This window comes from Chionomys nivalis, chromosome 13 (assembly GCF_950005125.1).
Source record: "Chionomys nivalis chromosome 13, mChiNiv1.1, whole genome shotgun sequence".
NCBI lineage: Eukaryota > Metazoa > Chordata > Mammalia > Rodentia > Cricetidae > Chionomys > Chionomys nivalis.
The window spans coordinates 34,707,687-34,725,494 of NC_080098.1; the positions used below are offsets into that span (position 1 = coordinate 34,707,687).

At 40.6% G+C, this 17,808-nt stretch overlaps 1 protein-coding gene across 2 annotated transcripts in view; it reads left to right on the top strand.

The window, feature by feature from the left end:
- The first annotated feature begins 1,079 nt into the window (after positions 1 to 1,079).
- The window catches only part of Heatr1 (HEAT repeat containing 1), a 45,904-nt gene continuing 29,175 nt past the window's right edge, over positions 1,080 to 17,808 (top strand). The window contains exons 1-15 of one of the 2 annotated variants that reach the window (XM_057786923.1): positions 1,080 to 1,159; positions 1,441 to 1,614; positions 2,078 to 2,294; positions 4,277 to 4,418; positions 6,101 to 6,202; positions 6,540 to 6,680; positions 7,887 to 8,098; positions 8,220 to 8,353; positions 10,732 to 10,834; positions 11,940 to 12,050; positions 12,581 to 12,698; positions 14,066 to 14,173; positions 14,794 to 14,889; positions 15,311 to 15,399; positions 17,521 to 17,732. In XM_057786923.1, coding sequence (XP_057642906.1) covers positions 1,473 to 1,614; positions 2,078 to 2,294; positions 4,277 to 4,418; positions 6,101 to 6,202; positions 6,540 to 6,680; positions 7,887 to 8,098; positions 8,220 to 8,353; positions 10,732 to 10,834; positions 11,940 to 12,050; positions 12,581 to 12,698; positions 14,066 to 14,173; positions 14,794 to 14,889; positions 15,311 to 15,399; positions 17,521 to 17,732 — 1,927 coding nt within the window. In that variant the 5' untranslated portion in view covers positions 1,080 to 1,159; positions 1,441 to 1,472. Of the gene's footprint in view, positions 1,160 to 1,294; positions 1,615 to 2,077; positions 2,295 to 4,276; positions 4,419 to 6,100; positions 6,203 to 6,539; positions 6,681 to 7,886; positions 8,099 to 8,219; positions 8,354 to 10,731; positions 10,835 to 11,939; positions 12,051 to 12,580; positions 12,699 to 14,065; positions 14,174 to 14,793; positions 14,890 to 15,310; positions 15,400 to 17,520; positions 17,733 to 17,808 lie in introns of those variants that run through there. The other variant, XM_057786922.1, reaches the window with a different exon arrangement.

Below are 17,808 nucleotides of genomic sequence, written 5' to 3' on the forward strand. Positions count from 1 at the left end.
AGCATGCCTGGTCTACAGAGCAAGTTCCAGGAAAGTCAGGGCAACACAGAGAAACCCTGTTTCAGAAACCGCCCCTCAAAAGTCGTATTTCAAATACTAATAAAAAGGAATAAGAAAATACCACCCCGGGGGTGGAGAGATGGCTTAGTGGTTAAGAGCATTGTCTGATCTTCCAAAGGTCCTAAATTCAATTCCCAGCAACCACATGGTGGCTCACAACCATCTGTAATGAGATCTGGTGCCCTCTTCAGGCTTGTAGACATACATGCAGACAGAATACTGTATACATAATACATAAATAAATAAATATTAAAAAAAAGAAAAGAAAAATGCCACCCCGTAGGAATGCAGACAAAGCAAACGTGATAAAGCTGTCACTAGCTGAGCGCAGCGAGGGTTCAGTATTTACAACTCAAGCAGTTTGCATTGGGGTCAGCTGCTCATCCCAGGTTTGCCCCCGCCTGACGTGTGACAAACTCAGGTGAGGAATTTGAGGAATTTCGCAGGAGGCCTGGTGCAGAGGTCTGTACTCCGCACGCGGCTTTCCGCGCCTCAGCATTTAGAGGGCTGGATAAGTATCTCGTGAATGAACCAGCTGACTACACTTACTGGTTAAGCTCCAAAAGGCGGTGCAGAGACTTAACGCCAGACCTTAGCTTAAGCGGAACACAAACCGTGGCCAAACAGCAGGGACCCGGAGCAGCAAACTATGGTACCAAGGGGTGGGGCTCCGAAAGGGGCGGGCCCTAGAGGCGTGGTTTTCGGGACAGAACGGGCTCGAAGGGGTAGGGTTGTGGGCGTGGCTAAGTAAAATTCAACGAGGACCGTAGGATAAAGGTGGGGGGTCTTAGAAAGAGGCGGGGTTGGAAGGCGGAGCTTCAAAGAGGTGCGGGATCGAGGGCGGGGCTTCAAGGATGAGGCACGTACAGGGGGAAGTAGGTGGGGGATTAAATGACCAGCACGAGGTAGGTTTAGCTCTCGGGGAGGTGGGGCTAGCATATCGCATTTCCTACTAACATGTCCCTCTTCACTGGCCGTAGTGCGAAACCGGAAGTTCATGTGAGGCGTACTTTGGAGTTCCGGGATAGAGCCGGCACCATGTGGGAGCTGTTCTGAAGAGTTGTTGGTTATCCAGTCCTGCAGATATTCCAAGTTCAGGGTGAGGAGGAGCGCGGTGCAGCCCGGAGCGGCCGTAACTTGGGACGGGTAGCCAGGGTGGGACTTGAAGCCGTGGTTCCTGGGCTGGGAAAAGCGTGAGCTGCCGAGGTGTAGTTAATGCTGTTTCGGTGATTTGAGCCTCGCCGGTTCTGGAGTACCTGGGCGGTGGGTTTCTGTGTCCTCGAGAGTACGGAACTCAGTGTTGCCAGTTCATGAGACCTGTGCTGCCAGGTTAAGCCGCTTGAAGTTTCGCAGAAGTTTTCCACGATGTTTGTTTCTTAGCCCGTGTTTTGAGACATCCACTGCCTTGCAAGATGACGTCCTTAGCCCAGCAGCTCCAACGACTCGCCCTTCCTCAAACTGATCCCAGCCTCCTATCTAGACATGAAGTGGCCTCTCTGTTGTTTGACCCCAAGGAAGCGGCCACCATCGACAGGGACACCGCCTTTGCCATCGGTGAGCCCCCTTTCACTTAGCAAAGTTCCTGGAGCAATGGTTTTGGGGGCTTTTTCTGTGTTTTCTTGTCTTCTGCGTTGTTGCTTCCCGAGCAGGTCCTTGCTTGATTTGTTAAGGGGGAAAAAAGCAATCTTGTTAGATGCTTAAATGTATTTATAAATAGTAGAATCTGAAATTTTACAAAGTAACTAATACGTAAAAGGAAGAAAAATAAGGAGATTGAGAAAATGACTGGGGTGTGGAAGGAGTCTTCCAGAACTGAGAGTAGTTATAACAAGGATTAGAAAGAGGGGTCTGGATGGAGTTCTTGGTGTGAAGTAGTTTCTTTCCTCCTGTTGAGTGAGATCAGATATGTCCTATATGTAAAACCAAAAACCAGCGTTTGAGAGTGCATTACACGTTATACGGTTCTTGGATTTAGGGGTAAGGAAACTGTAGAAGTTCTAAGTGACTCTTCTTGTAGGATGCACTGGCCTGGAGGAGCTTCTTGGAATTGACCCTGCCTTTGAACAGTTTGAAGCACCATTGTTCAGCCAGCTAGCAAAAACCTTGGAGCGCAGCGTTCAGACCAAAGCAGTAAACAAACAGCTGGATGAAAACATTTCACTGTTCCTCCTTCACTTGTCTCCGTATTTCCTGCTTAAGCCAGCACAGAAGTGCCTGGAGTGGTTGATTCACAGGTAGCTAACCAATCCTTTACGGACTAGATAGTTTCAGACGCTCGTTAAAGCTGTGTTGTTAGCTGGAGCTGACTTAGATTAATGTGATGTCTGGAGTGTGAAGTGAACATGTTCTTATATTAAACATGCTGATCTCGAGTAAAATGTCCTATTTAGTGTGTTTAGGTTTTTGGGGGGGTTTTGTGGTGTTTGTTTGTTTGTTTTTTGAGACAGAGTCTCACTGTGTATCTCTGGTTGACCTCAGACTCAGATATCTGCCCCTTTCCTCCCCAGTGTTGGGATTAAAGGTGTATGCCATCACTCTTGTCTAGTTTTATTTTGAGAGTAAGGTCTCATACAGCTTGAGCTGGTTTTTTAACTTCTCTCTTTCTTTCTCTTTGTTTTCAGAATGTGTCTTTCTTTGTAGCCCTGGCTGGCGTGGAACTCACTATGTAAATCAGGGTGACTTCAAACTCATGAATCAGCCTCCTTTTGCCTCCCAAATCCTGAGATTAAGGTTCTGAACTCTTACTCCTGCCTAAGTACTGTGGGTGCCATCAGACAAAACCTAACCTCATTAGTTTTTCTTTTTCTTTCTTTTTTTTTTTTTTTTTTGGTTTTCGAGACAGGGTTTCTCTGTAGCTTTTGGAGCCTGTCTTGGAACTAGCTCTTGTAGACCAGGCTGACCCTGAACTCAACAGAGATCCGCCTGCCTGTGCCTCCCATGTGCTGGGATTAAACGCTTGCACCACCACTGCCCGGCTAACCTCATTATTTCTAAGGAGCAGTGTACATTTCCTTTTCAGAGTAATTCTCAAGGATGAAACTATTAAGTTTCTTTCTTTCCACACTAGAGGTTAAAATATCAAGCCAAGTCAAGTAGTATTAGTAATGTGTATTAAGCATGTATATACCATGGCCCATACTAACTACTGTGGATGCTGGGAACCAGACTTTTGACCTCTACAAGAGCAGCTTGTAAAGGCTAAATGGCTGAGCCTCCACTCCAGCCCTTCTTCATGTAGCTTTCATTCAGCAAACGTTAAGTGTGATTAAAAAAAAAAAAAATCTGTAGGTTGTCCTTGGTGACTGTCTTTAAATACCTCAGTAAAAGTTTACATAAGATTTAGGTGACTTTGACAGGATTTGTTGAGAAAGTTTCATACAATAGTGTCATGGTTAATATTCGAGCCTGTATAAAATTAATAGAAGGCAAGATCTGGCACCATTATATTTCAGTCTGAAGAAATTAATGTGATTTTATTAATCTTTTGGTTTTTCGCAGGGTGTGGTGGCACATGCCTTTAGTCCCAGCACTTGGGAGACAGGTGGATCTCTTGAGTTCAAGGCCAGCCTGCTCTACAAAAGAGTTCCAGAAAAATCAGGGCTACACAGAAAAGCCCTGTCTTGAAAAACAACCAAAATTTTTTATTACTATCATTATTATTATTATAACTATTTTGAAATATGGTGGTTAGGAAAGCAGTAGGAGGTTACTGGAGCGCAGACAAGCCCAGCAATTGTTATCTTCTTAGCCAGCTAGTTTTCTTGGTTTGATGATGATGATTATCACAGTTTCATTAAAGTTTAAAGTGAATAGGGTATAAATTTTGATACCGAATATTCAAAATGTTATTGCTTCAGAATTGATTGAACCATGTTGAATCAAACTTGAATGCAAACTAGAGTTTATTATCTAAGGACTGTCTATCTTGTTGTGATTGAAATTCATCATAGGTCATTATACTTCATTGAGACAGGATTTGGCCCTTTTAGAAACATGTGTCTGCCAGGCATGGTGGTTTACTCTTGGGAAGCACAGGCAGGTGGATCTCTGTGAGTTTCTCCGTGAGACAAGGCCATCCTGATCTTGTCTACATAGCAAGTTTCATGCCCCGCAGGACTACCCAGTGAGACTGTCGAGAGGAAAAAAAAAGAGCAAAAGCAAGTACTTGTGAATTTTGTATGTCGTGTTGATTTTAATCATTCCATATTGTTCGTAGGTTCCATATCCATCTTTACAATCCTGATAGTCTCATTGCTTGTGTTCTGCCCTACCATGAGACACGGGTATTTGTGCGGGTGATACAACTTCTAAAAATTAGCAATCCAAAACACAAATGGTTTTGGCTGTTTCCTGTTAAGGTAAGATTGTTTAATGCCATGTTCATTCATGTATATAATTATTATAAACCATGATTAAGGTTTTTTGTTTTGTTTTGCTTTTTTGTTGTTTGCTTTGCTTTGAGACAGGGTCTCACCTGGCAGCCTCCACTCATAGAGAATCACCCCCTTCCTCCCTAGTTGCTTGACTAGTATTATTAGTTTTGTTTTGGTGGTAGGGTCTCACTGTAGAGGTCAAGCTACTTTCATACTTTCTCATTTTGAGGAAAGTTCTCTCTGTGTAACCCTGGCTGGCCTGAAACTCACCATGTAGAACAGGCTGACCTCAGAGTCACAGATCTGCCTGCACTAAGCTGATGGCAGATGGTGGTGAAGCTAGCAATCAGAAGGAAAAGAGGGAAAGGATAGGCAATTTTGAATTCAGTTTAGTTTAATTTGGGAAAAGTAAAGCCTTTAATGATCATGGAGATCGTCCAGTTTTGTCTGTACCATTTGTTTCCTAACTTCCTGTTAAACTCTTATGATGACATCTAGTATTTATTTAGTACCTGACATTAGACTAGGCATTTTACATCGTACTGTCTTGAAGTCTTATAAAATAAAGTCTTTATAGAGGTGAGGATGGACTCAGAAAATAAAGCTACTTACTAGAGTTCCTGTGACTAAAGTGGGCACAGTTGCAATATGAGTACTACTTTGCATTTGTAACTTTAGTACCAAAGTAATTTTTTAAAAGATGGAGAGAATGGAACTCTAAAATACTTACGCAAATTAAAGGGATAAAGATAAATTGAAGAGCATCAGGAAACTGTTAAAATTGAATAGGTTTTTGGAATGAAAGGATAGTTACCTGAGAAGAAGGGCCTAGTAAGGTCCATCCACAACAGAGACTAGAAGAAAGTGGGTGGATGTCATAGGAAGGAACTTTTACTGCGTGTGAGTGTGCTAATGGGGCTGGGGCAAAACCTGATGAGAGTGAAGGTAGACCAGCAGGCATGGGCCTGCACCAAGAGCTAGTGACAGCTGGTAGTGAAGTTAGCAGTCAGAAGGAACTAGAGGAAAGGAATCCTCAGTTTTGAATTCAAAAGAAAATTTCAGAACCTGAATGTAAATTAGTCAAGCTAACTGAAGTTCAAAAAGTCTAGTCTGTGCCAAAGCTGCCTTTCCCTGCATTCACGCTGCTCAGAACATCAAGACCATTTTCTCCTGGTTTTCCACAGACTTCACCACTATCTAGAAACTCTTTTCAGGTATCCAAACCTCACTCTCCCCTTAAAGATGACTTGGATTCTTCATTTAATTGTTTTGTTAATGTTTATTAACAGACCATGTGCAGCAGTAGTTAGTGGGGATAGCAGTATAGGTTTTCCAGGGCCTGCGCCTGTTTCTGCTATTAGAATATTGTGAGGCAGAGACAGAATAATGTCATATCGATTCAAAAACCAAATCTTACTAGTAGAATGATTACGAGCTAGAAAATTGAGATTATATATGTATAAGTGGTATATTATATTATAAGTGCTTTCTCCCTTCGCTGTTACCCTGCTCATTGGAGTTCCAAACGTTTCTAAGAGTTTATGTGTTAATCTTATCAGCACCAGTTATAAGGTCTTGATGACCTGCCTGATGTTACTAGATAGGTATTTTGGGGCAACGGTCAGTTGGCAGTTATTTCTAATACTTGTTCTTTTTATCAATAACAGCAGTCTGGAGTGCCCTTAGCTAGAGGAACTTTGGTCACCCATTGTTACAAAGACCTTGGATTCATGGATTTTATTTGCAGTTTGGTGACCAGATCTGTGAAGGTGAGCCATGAGTGTGTTGTTGAGTGTGTGGGCTCCCTAAGTGATGGATGGCTCTCAGAAAGGAGACGTTTGGTAGAACTTGGAAGAAGTTCCTATGTTGAATGGTCTGCTCTTGGGGTGCATGAGCAGGTGGAGAATCAGTCTTTTCACCAAAAGATATTTTTTTTTCTACAGAAGTAAATTAGCCTATTGCTTGTCAAATTCCAGCTACAGTGATTATTAATTAGAAATTACCTAAAAATGTCAAGAAACATCTATACTCAGCATCACGTATGATACTTAAAAGAACCAGAGTGTTCCACAAGAGCCTGCATGTGTATTGTGTTCCCTATTTCAGGCGTTCGCTGAGTATCCGGGAAGCTCAGCTCAGCTCAGAGTGCTCTTGGCCTTCTATGCTTCCACCATCGTGTCTGCTCTGGTGGCTGCTGAGAACCTGTCAGATAATGTAGTTGCCAAACTATTTCCATACATCCAAAAGGTAAGTCAAGTAAATAATTTTATACAGAAAGGAATTTGCTTGCTTTTGAAAATTTTATAAAGAAATACATATCTTTAAATTGATAGCTTATATTTTGAATGGTTGATAAGATCAAATCCTTAGGTTAAAAAATACTTCCATTGTTAGATAGATATCTAATAATAAATGTTCGCTTCTATGTCCTACATCTATTTTCTTAGTCATATTTTTGTCCTACAGGAAAGAGGAGCCTGCCCTTCAGGCACAGGCTGTCTCTTCCCTGTTTCCTTAGCGCTGAGTCTTTCCTACCTGCCACCTCCCAGACACTTGGCAGAGGTTCTGCTTTCACTGCTTCTAAGCCCCAGATTACTGTCTTCAATACAATAATACAGTTTTACTCTCATGACTGATGAGATGGACCTCTCCCTTCCAAATACATGAGCTTGCAGGTCAAGCAGAGCTTGTTGCCTCTTGTTGGGATGTGTAGTGAATGTCTGAGTTAGGAGGCTTTTGTTGAGTTTGTTCCTTCTCACCCTGTGTCTGCATAGGAAAGAAAGTGAAAACCTTGATATTCCACTTTTTTTTTTGGATTTTCGAGACAGGGTTTCTCTGTAGCTTTTGGTTCCTGTCCTGGAACTAGCTCTTGTAGACCAGGCTGGCCTCGAACTCACAGAGATCCACCTGCCTCTGCCTCCTGAGTGCTGGGATTAAAGGCGTGTGCCACCACCGTCCGGCTGATATTCCACTTCTTAAGAGTCATTGCCTGTCAGTGTTCATTCGCTTTTTTAACTTACAATGTATTTATTCATTAGATAGTTTTAAAATTGCATTTTGCCTCTGTGTAAGAAGACAGCTTGTTTGAGTCTGTTTTATTCTACCATGTGTGCCCTGAGGACTGAATTCAGGTTGTCAGGCATGGTACCAAGTACCTAGACTCGCTGACCATTCTGCCAACCTTAGTTTTGTTTTGTTTGTTTTGAGAGAGAGCCTTTGGCTGTGTGGCCGGCCCACACTGGTTTTGAACTCATGTTCATCCCGCCTCAGCCTCCTGAGTGGTGTGACCACCGGCTTAAAAATTGTTATTTGTCTTATACATGGAAACGTAAGGATTGTACATGAATCAGGGCAAACATTAACATCTCTGATTGGTTGTACTTAAGTAACATGTTAAGTAGAAGAACCTAATTCTGTGTTTTTTCATTTTCCTTTTATTTTAAAAATATTTAGGGGTTGAAATCATCTTTACCAGATTATAGAGCTGCCACATACATGATAATCTGTCAGATTTCTGTGAAAGTAACAATGGAAGATACCTTTGTGAATTCACTGGCATCCCAGCTCATCAGAACATTGACCAAGGTTCCTTCTCAGGTCAAGGATGGATTAGGTTGCCTGATAATTCTCTTACAGCGACAAAAGCCAGAAACGCTTGGGAAAAAGTAGGTATTGTTTTATAGTTAGAGGCCAGTGAAGTTGTTTTGAATAAGTTTTGGTGAGATCTACTGCTTTTACACTGCTTTTGTCTATTTGTCGATATCATGTACGCTTCCTTCTTTCCAGGCCGTTTCCTCATTTGTGCAGCGTTCCAGACCTCATAGCACTACTTCACGGAATCTCTGAACGCTACGACGTCAGTCCTCTCCTGCGCTACATGCTTCCCCATCTGGTTGCCTCTGTTGTTCGGCACGTTGCGGGTATGTGGCTTACATTTGGGCCTAAACGCTTCCTAAGTTCCAACTATCATCAAATAGGACAGACACCTGGTTGATAGCTTTAAACTATTTAAAACTTTCTATTCAGGTGTTTCTGTGTAACTAAGTTGTTTCTATATAATTAAGTGAAAAATCTTTAGGGTTGGGCAGCTTCACCGAAGGGAGGACTATCATTCTGAGACATTTCTCAGGATTCTGGTATTTAAATAGGTTCTGTAGGAATGAAAGGATTTGGCCAAGTAAATCTTTGCTTCCTGTTGTTTTATTTACCCTTTGGCTCTTTTGCTTTTTTAGTCTTTGCTCTTTTGAGGGGCCGCTATATAGCTCCCAAATAAATTACACACGTGGAGTCTTATTCTTACTTATAAACACCCGGCCTTAACTTGGCTGGTTTCCACCCAGCTTTTAAATTAACCTGTCTACCTTTGCCTCTGGGCTGTTTCCCTTTCTTACTTCTGTATGTCTTGCTTTCACGCTTACTCTGTGACTGGCTGGGAGGCTGGGTAACTGGCCCCTAACGTCCTCCTCTCCTTGTTCTCTTGCTCCTTCTCCTCGCCCCAGATTCCTCCTATTTATAGTCTCTCCCTGCCGACCCCACCTGTCCTTTCTCCTGCTTTGCTATTGGCCATTCAGCTCTTTATTAGACCAATCAGGTGTTTTAGACAGGCAAGGAATCACAGCTTCACAGAGTTAAATGCAGCATAAACCAAAGCAACACATCTTTACATCATTAAACAAATGTTCCAGAGCATAGACAAAAGTAACACACCTTAAAATAATATTCTCCAACAGCTTCCCATCTAGATACATAAAGATACTTAAAGATCTCTAGTGATTCATTCACAGTAAATATCCAGCTGCCAGAAAGTAAGCCAAGAAGATTTCATACATAAAAATATAAATTATGGCTGGGTGGTGGTGGCACACGCCTTTAATCCCAGTACTTGGGAGGCAGAGGCAGGTGGATCTCTGTGAGTTTGAGGCCAACCTGGACTACAGAGCTAGTTCCATGACAGCTAGGGTTGTTACACAGAGAAACCCTGTCTCAAAAAAAACAAAAAACAAACAAATCCAAATTATGAAAGAAATTGATAATTTTTATTATTTTTCTTTGCTTCAATAAAGTAAAGTAAGAAAAGAAAGTAAATACTTGGTTCTATGGCTGCTTAGAGAATATTAGCAAAAACATCTCTAAATTATGTTAAGTGTGATACAAAAAGGTTTGCACAACTAAATCTTGACTTAAAGCTTTCATTTCAGTAAGTCTAGAAGATGGCAGCCTTGGTTTAGTGAGGAGGCACTTCCGGGAAAGCTTGGCCTGCTTTCAGAGACCCCAGCTATAGCCAGCTTCTCTGACTTTTAGTGTGGTCTGGGGAAACAATATAATTTTTGCACTTCTGTTTTATTTTTGATACCTATATCATGATAATGCTTATCAAAACTATGGAGAATTTCAGGTGAAGGACAAATGAGAGTAGTTATACAAAAAATGTTTTGAGAACTGTAAATGACTCGATAGATGTAATATACATTTGACTCTAGTTAAAAAGAGGCGGGAGATGACTCAGCAGTTAAGAGTGCATACTACCCTTGCATAGGACCCACATTGGACAGTTCATAGCTGTCTGTAACTCCAGTTCCAGATTTGATGTCCTGTGGCATCAAAAGGCACCTGGATATATCCGGTACACATAAGCTTTGTGCAGGCACACAGTCATATACATCAATAAACAAGTAATTTTTAAAAAGAGAATAAGTAGGGGCTGGAGAGATGGCTCAGTGGTTAAGAGCACTGGCTGCTCTTCCAGAGGTCCCAAGTTCAATTCCCAGCAACCACATGGTGGCTCACAACCATCTGTAATGAGATCTGGCGCTCTCCTCTGGCATGTGGGTATACATGGAGGGAGAATGTTGTCTACATAATAAATAAATTTTTTTAAAGAAAAGAGAATAAGTATAGAAAATAAGTTACATACAAAACTTTGGATTCACCAAGATAGGATAGATAATGGAGTATTTTCTCTGAATTTGCCAAATAATAGTGGACTAGATATTGTGGATGTATTTTTTACTTGATAACTGTTTGTATTTTAGATAGTTTTACTATGTTAGAGTTAAAACCTTTCCCTTTTATTTAGACAAAAAATGGGAAATGTTGTGGGAGAATTATTTGCACTGCCACTCCACTCTACCAATAAAGTTATACTTTGAATAAAAAAAAAGATAATCAGTATAAAGCTAGAGATACTAGTATATATGTTTTAAGTTATTACTAGAAAAATTTTCCACTGTAAGTAAATTTAATCATGAAGATGCCAAAAAGAATATCGCTCAGTTTTCATCTCTTTACATATATCAAGGAGAAGAAACTGAAGGAATTGATGGTCAAATCTACAAGAGACACTTAGAAGCAATACTTACAAAAATACCACTGACGAACAACTTAGATCACCTGCTAGCTAGGTAAGGTTGTTGTTAATGTGCTTCTGATTTGCATATTTATGGCTAAGTATTCATTTCAGTATTTATCAGTAGTTTTCTGGTTTGCTTTTTAATGTATTTTGTTTGCACTGTCTATATCATTTCTTTAGTTATGAGTATTGAATCTAACAACTGACAGCCTAAAATGCAAAAGTACAATTTTCTTGATTGTCATTAATGTTTATAGAAGAAAATGAGAAGGTATTAGCCCCACTAAATTTGAGTTGTAACTAAGTTTACAGATGTTTAAATTTTTCTATTAATAATTTCAGGCGTAGTGCCTGAAATAGCACCTCAAACGGATACTCAGTAAATGTCATTTAGAATCTTCATACTGAGAGTAGGTATGCAGTGGAAATTGTTTCCTCTATTTCTCCGAAAGACACTTCTGTCTTCTTTTTTCATTTCCTATTTGATTGGCAGTTTGATGTGATGACTAGAATGTCTAGGTGTTGTAGTTGACATAGGTTGGGATCTGGCTGAATGCCACTTCAGTTAGAATAGTAGTTGTAGAAGCCAGTCCTCCTGGATCTGTTTTGTCGTTCTGTTAGGTGAGAAAGAGAACTAACTGCAGGTATCCTCATTTGTGTGCACAGAGGCTTAGTTTACTCTGGAATCAGAATGACCTTTGAAATTTATAGCTCTCTTCTCTTTTTTTTTTTTAAAAAATATTTATTTATTCATTATGTATACAATATTTTGTCTGTGTTATGCCTGCAGGCCAGAAGAGGGCACCAGACCCCATAACAGATGGTTGTGAGCCACCATGTGGTTGCTGGGAATTGAACTCAGGACCTTTGGAAGAGCTGGCAATGCACTTAACCTCTGAGCCATCTCTCCAGCCCCTAGCTCTCTTCTCTTCCTGGCACAGAAAGGATTACTACACCTTTGACTTCTGTTTGCTGCTGTTTCCTTTGACCTCAGGCAAATTGGAAGCTTTCCAATGCCCTAATTTTTTCATCAGCCAAATCAGTATAATTTCTTTCCTATGGAGGTGTGATCATTAGAGATATGATTTGTAAAACACTTATTACATAGCAGGGATTCCATGAATGATAACCCATATCTGCTGGTGTTTCTTTTATAGCCTTCTTTTTGAAGAATATATTTCATACAGTTCCAAGGAGGAAACCCACGCTAATGAAGTAGCTTTGCTGAATGAGCAGTTTCTTCCTCTCATCAGACTTTTAGAAAGCAAGTAAGTTGGGTATGTGTGGGTGCTCGTCTTCAGTGTTGGTCTGTTCTGCAAAGAAGTCGTGTCTTAAGCAATGGATTGTAGATACTTTTCCTAATTTATCCTTCCAGAAAAGGACAGTATATTTAGAATGAGATATATTGAAAGACAAAAGGACATAGGGGTTGTGGTAGGTCTGTGGACAATATAACTTTTTTTTTTTTAAACTAGAAACTTTTATTGTCTTCATAGTGACAGACCTGATCAATATTAGCCTTTATGTTTAATATGTGTTTTGTACATGTAGGTGAATGTGGCTAATAGCTTTATCAAGATTATTGAATGGGGCTGGAGAGATGACTCAGTGGTTAAGAGCAGTGGCTGCTCTTGCAGAGGTCCTGAGTTCAATTCCCAGCAACCACATGGTGACTGACAACCATCTGTAATGAGATCTGGTGCCTTCTTCTGACCTGCAGGCACACACGCAGGCAGAATACTATATGCCTAATAAATCCTTTAAAAAATATTGAATGAGTACTGTAATTCCTTCCTAGATACCCCAGAACATTAGATGTTGTGTTAGAGGAACACCTGAAAGAAATCACAGGCCTTAAAAAGCAGGAGCTTTTCCATCAGTTTATTTCCCTTTCTACGAGCGGAGGAAAGTATCAGGTAGGTTGTCCTTCCCCAGCAGTCAAGACAGGAATTGGTGTGGTTATTTATTTGAAGAGCATCAACCAACAGTCATTTCCTGCTTTCCTCTGTTGAAAAACATCAGAGATCTGAGAATTTATAGTTTGTGTAAATACTAGAAACAGCTCTGGGGCAGGAATCATAACTAAAGAAAAATGTATTATTCAGGAAAACATTGGGCATTTCATATGTTGTCACCAATGGTGGCCTCACAGGCTCCCAGCATGCCTTGTTACTGCAGGTGTACACCTACCAGTGCAGGAGCCTGTAGTCACATGATCACGACCCTGAATAAATCTTAAGAAATTTTTTAGTTCAAGCCTAATTGCTAAGAAATTTGATAAGTTCTTATAATTACCCTTGAAAATGAATATTATAAAGATAAATGCAGCCCGGTGATGGTGGCGCATGCCTTTAATCCCAGCACTTGGGAGGCAGAGGCAGGTGGATCTCTGTGAGTTCGAGACCAGCCTGGTCTACAGAGCTAGTTCCAGGACAGGCTCAAAAGCCACAGAGAAACCGTGTCTCGAAAAAACAAAAAACAAACAAACAAAAAAAGGTAAATGCACTTTTTCTCCTGATATTGGGCTCTTAGTTCCAGTGGTGCATTTCCTTTATTTTTTTTTTTTTTTTATTTTTTTTTTTTTTGTTGTTTTTTCGAGACAGGGTTTCTCTGTGGTTTTGGAGCCTGTCCTGGAACTAGCTCTTGTAGACCAGGCTGGTCTCGAACTCACAGAGATCTGCCTGCCTCTGCCTCCTGAATGCTGGGATTAAAGGCGTGCACCATCAGTGGTGCATTTTCAAATCTGGTAGATAGCCCGGGGGTGATAATCCTAGCACTCTGGAGACAGAGGCAGGCGGATCTCTGTGAGTTCGAGGCCAGCCTAGTCTATCTACAGAGCTAGTTCAAAGACAGGCTCCAAAGCTACACAGAGAAACCCTGTCTCGAAAAAACAAAAAACAAATCAGGTAGATAGGTAGATGACCTTTGTAGTCTGATTTCATGTCAGTTCAAACTTCTCTGTTGTTTTCTGGGTTGTGTCCTGTCTTCACTGAGGTACCAATTTAGTACTATCACTTGGAATTAGTCTTACGTTGTAATGCTATTTCACTAAACTTAACCCACACCCATCCACACAAGTATATGGAACATACCATGTGCAATATGAATGTTTTCATGTATTGTAACTCAACTATGTCCTCTAGATTAATTTACTTTTCTGTTTCTACGTTTAGATGGTTATTGCACAGCATATTGGGAAGTGTAGGGTGTTTTCTGTTTTCATTTTTAGTTATGTGTTACTCAGATTAAGTGAAATAATTGAATTATTATGTTGGACTTGCAGTTTTTAGAGGACTCTGACACATCTTTGATGCTCAGTTTGAATCATCCACTGGCTCCTGTGAGACTTCTGGCCATTAACCACCTGAAGAATATCATGAAAACATCAAAGGTTTGTGTCAGATCCCCATCCAAGTCTAATTCTAGAGGAAGAAATTGGAGTTTCTGTCAAGAATTTATATTGTATAATTACAGATAAGTCAAACTTTATTTTATTTATTTATTTTTTGTTCTTTCAAAATAACTGCCCTGTTTTGGGGGTTGTTTGTTTATGTTTTTGTTTTATATTGTATTTTAAGGGTTATAGTTGATTTTTAAGATACCATCTATTTATTTATTTAGTGCCTGTGCTTATATATGCAAGTGTTTGCACAAAGGTCAGAGAAAAATATGTGGATCAGAGGACCACCATGTGAGATTGAACTCAAGTTGTCATGTCAAGGGCCTTAACCCACAGAGTCATCTCACTGGCCTGTCATCTCTCTCTGGGCTCTCTATTTTAGCAAGGCCAACTCGTAATTAAAAGATGGCATTTAGATTGTATATGCTATGTTCAGTGAGACTGGAAGAGGATTGTAGCAGCTACCCATCTCAGAAGGCACGTTGGACATGACCTGGTTCTCATTCGTGTGCTCTCAGAGTAGGGCTTGGTCCCATACTGGTGTTCTGAGGTTCCAGTGGGAAAATTTGTGAGCTTTGTTGCAATAGTTAATTTGCATTTCTCTTGCTCAGGAGGGCATTGGTGAGACTTTCATTAAAGAAGCTATTCTAACCCGGTTAGGCGATGATAATGTAGATGTCGTTTTGTCAGCGCTGAGTGCTTTTGAGGTGAGTAAACATGTTCTGTGGATGTGCGGATTTTGTTTGTAGGTACTTGGTTTTTCTCACGTGGTGCTTGGCTCTATGCAGGAATGTGTCTGGAAATTAGTGCAGTAAACATAGTCTGATGAGTCTCAAAGGAGTAGCTATACTGCACAGTTTGCTGGATAAGGAAATACTACAGAAAGGAAACGTGCTTATGGTTTGAGAGCTTTGTGTCGACAGCCCGTGTCCCAAGACCAGGGCAAATTGGGTCATGAATACCACTTTTGAGAAATTGTCCTAAGTGAAAAGAAAAGTTCTCATATGGGATTCTTCGGAGAGATTCTTTACAATTAATTGAAAATTTTAATTTTTTAAATTTCATTTTAGGAACACTGTAGATATTTGACAAGTAAATATTTAATCGTGTTTTTTTTTCTCTATCTAGATTTTCCAGCAACACTTGAGTGTAGAGGAGACCATTTCACATCTTCTGGATCTCTTCCAAAGAGCAGAACTTCTCAAGAATAAGGGGTGGTATGTTTGTTTCTCCTGGGCTCATGCTCTGTGTGTCAGTGACCTCTCAGGTTCACACTGCTGTCTCCCTTTTCCTGAGGACTTTAAATAACTTAGCGGTTGACTTTTGCTCAGGACTATAGAACAGAGCTTTAAAAAGTTTGTTATTTGTATGTGTACCTGTGTTTGTACAATGTGCATGTATGTGCCACTGCATACCCTTGGAGGTCAGAGGACAATTGTGTGGAGTCAGTTCTGTGTTTTCACTTTCCCATGGGGCTGGGAACTGAACTCAGGTGTCAAGGCCTGTGTAGCAATTGCTTTGAACTGTGAGTCATCTCACCAGCCCTGGTAAAACAGATCTTAATGGATTGCTCTCTCTTTTTTTTTTTTTTTTTTTTTTTTGGTTTTTCGAGACAGGGTTTCTCTGTAGCTTTGGTGCCTGTCCTGGAACTAGCTCTTGTAGACCAGGCTGGCCTCGAACTCACAGAGATCCACCTGCCTCTGCCTCCCGAGTGCTGGGATTAAAGGCGTGCGCCACCACCGCCCGGCTGGATTGCTCTCTTGAACTGTAAGACATCTGTTTGATTTCCTGGTATTTGAATGCTGTTTTCTATGCTTGAACTTCTAAAAAATAAAATGCAAAAGTATATAAGATATAATATTAGAGCTGGGTCTGGTGGCATATGCTTTTAATCCTAGTACTTAGGACGTACAAGTAGGTGAATCTGAGTTCGAAGCCATCCTGGTGTAGAGTGAGTTCCAAGACAGCCAGAGCTACATAGTGAGATCCTGTCTTTTAAAAAAAAAAAAAAAAAAAAAAAAAAAGATGTTAAATTTTGAGTCATAGGGTGGGAAGAGTTTTCCAATTCTCTTATTTGTAATTAAAGTCAATAAAAAGTAAACCAGCTCAAAAGCCTGTAACACTTAAGTATATGATGAGCTTTTAGTTTAGGTTTTTGTTTTGGCAAGGAAAAGTGATAGATCTGGAGAACATGAGAGGATGTTTCATGTAGTTTCTGTCTGCTCTATAGGTCAGTTGTGTGTGAATGTGTGTGTGTGTATGTATGTGTGTGTGTGAGTGTGTGAGAATGTGTGTGTGTATGTGTGTGTGAGAGTGTGTGTGTGTGTGTGTGAATGTGTGTGTGTGTGAGAGAGATAATTTCATGCATGGTACAATGTATTTTAACCATATTTACTCCACTACTAGATTCACCCTTGATGTCACATCTTCCCAATTTTGTGGTTCTGCTCTTTCCTTTATAACCCTCGGAATCCAGTTTGTTCTGCCCGTACATGCATGGGCATGGGGCCATCCAGTGGAGAATGGTTGGTCTAGCAAGGGCCACAATCCTTAATGAAAGCTGGCCCTCCCTTTCCCAGAAAGGATATGCTTTTCATTTAATTTATGTGATATGATGTGTAGGGGTATTTTGCCTCCATGTATTTTTTCCTTTTCCTTTTTTTAAAATAATTTATTTCACTTTATTTTATATGCTTTGGTGTGAGGGTTTCAGATCCCCTGAAACTGGAGTTACAGAGAGTTATGAGCTGCCATGTGGGTGCTGGGAGTTGAACTTGGTTCCTCTGGAAGAGCAGCCAGTGCTCTTAACTATTGAGCCCATCTCAGGAGCCCCATACTCCATGTATTTCTGTGTACCTTATAAATGCTTAGTGCATGTGGGGGCCAGAAAAGGGTATCAGAGTCCCAGAAGTGGTGTTACCACTGGTTGTTAAATTGCCATGTGGGTGCTGGGAGCATAAGCCAGGTCCTCTGGAAGAGCAACCAGTGTTCTTAACTGCTGAGCCATCTCCAGCTTAGAATATGCATTTTTTTAAATGCAGGATGAATGTGAATCTTCACTGTCTAGTGGAGCTGAGTGAGGTATCTGATGTAATATATTTTGTTACAGTTGGAGGTGTTTGTTTTTGTTAAGATATCTGACAGGACAAGATTATTGCCTAGATAACTCCTTTATTGGCATGGGCTTGAAGTTGTGTCTTAGTTGTTTCTGAACAGTATTTTTCATTAGGAGACTAGGCAAGCTATTACCAATTGAGCCAGAACAGTGTAATAATGAATTCTGTTGGCTTGAAGTCTCTTAACATGTCTCTGAACCAAATGTATTTCATGTCTTCCAGGTACAGGGTGCTAGAGCTCGCAGCAAACATCCTAATTAAAGAAGAGGTGCTGAGTACAAGCGACCAGTTGTCAAATCAGGTGGTTGTCCAGTTGCTGCCTTTTATGGTCATTACTAGTGATGACATCGAGTCTCCTGATGTGAAGATTGCTGTACATTTGTCAAAATCAGGAATTTGCTCTCTGCATCCTCTACTAAGAGGCTGGAAAGAAGGTAAGAAACAAGAGTTACATAAAACAGCTGTCTGTTCTATAAAGAAGATGAAACAGTTAAAATTTGGTTCTCTCTG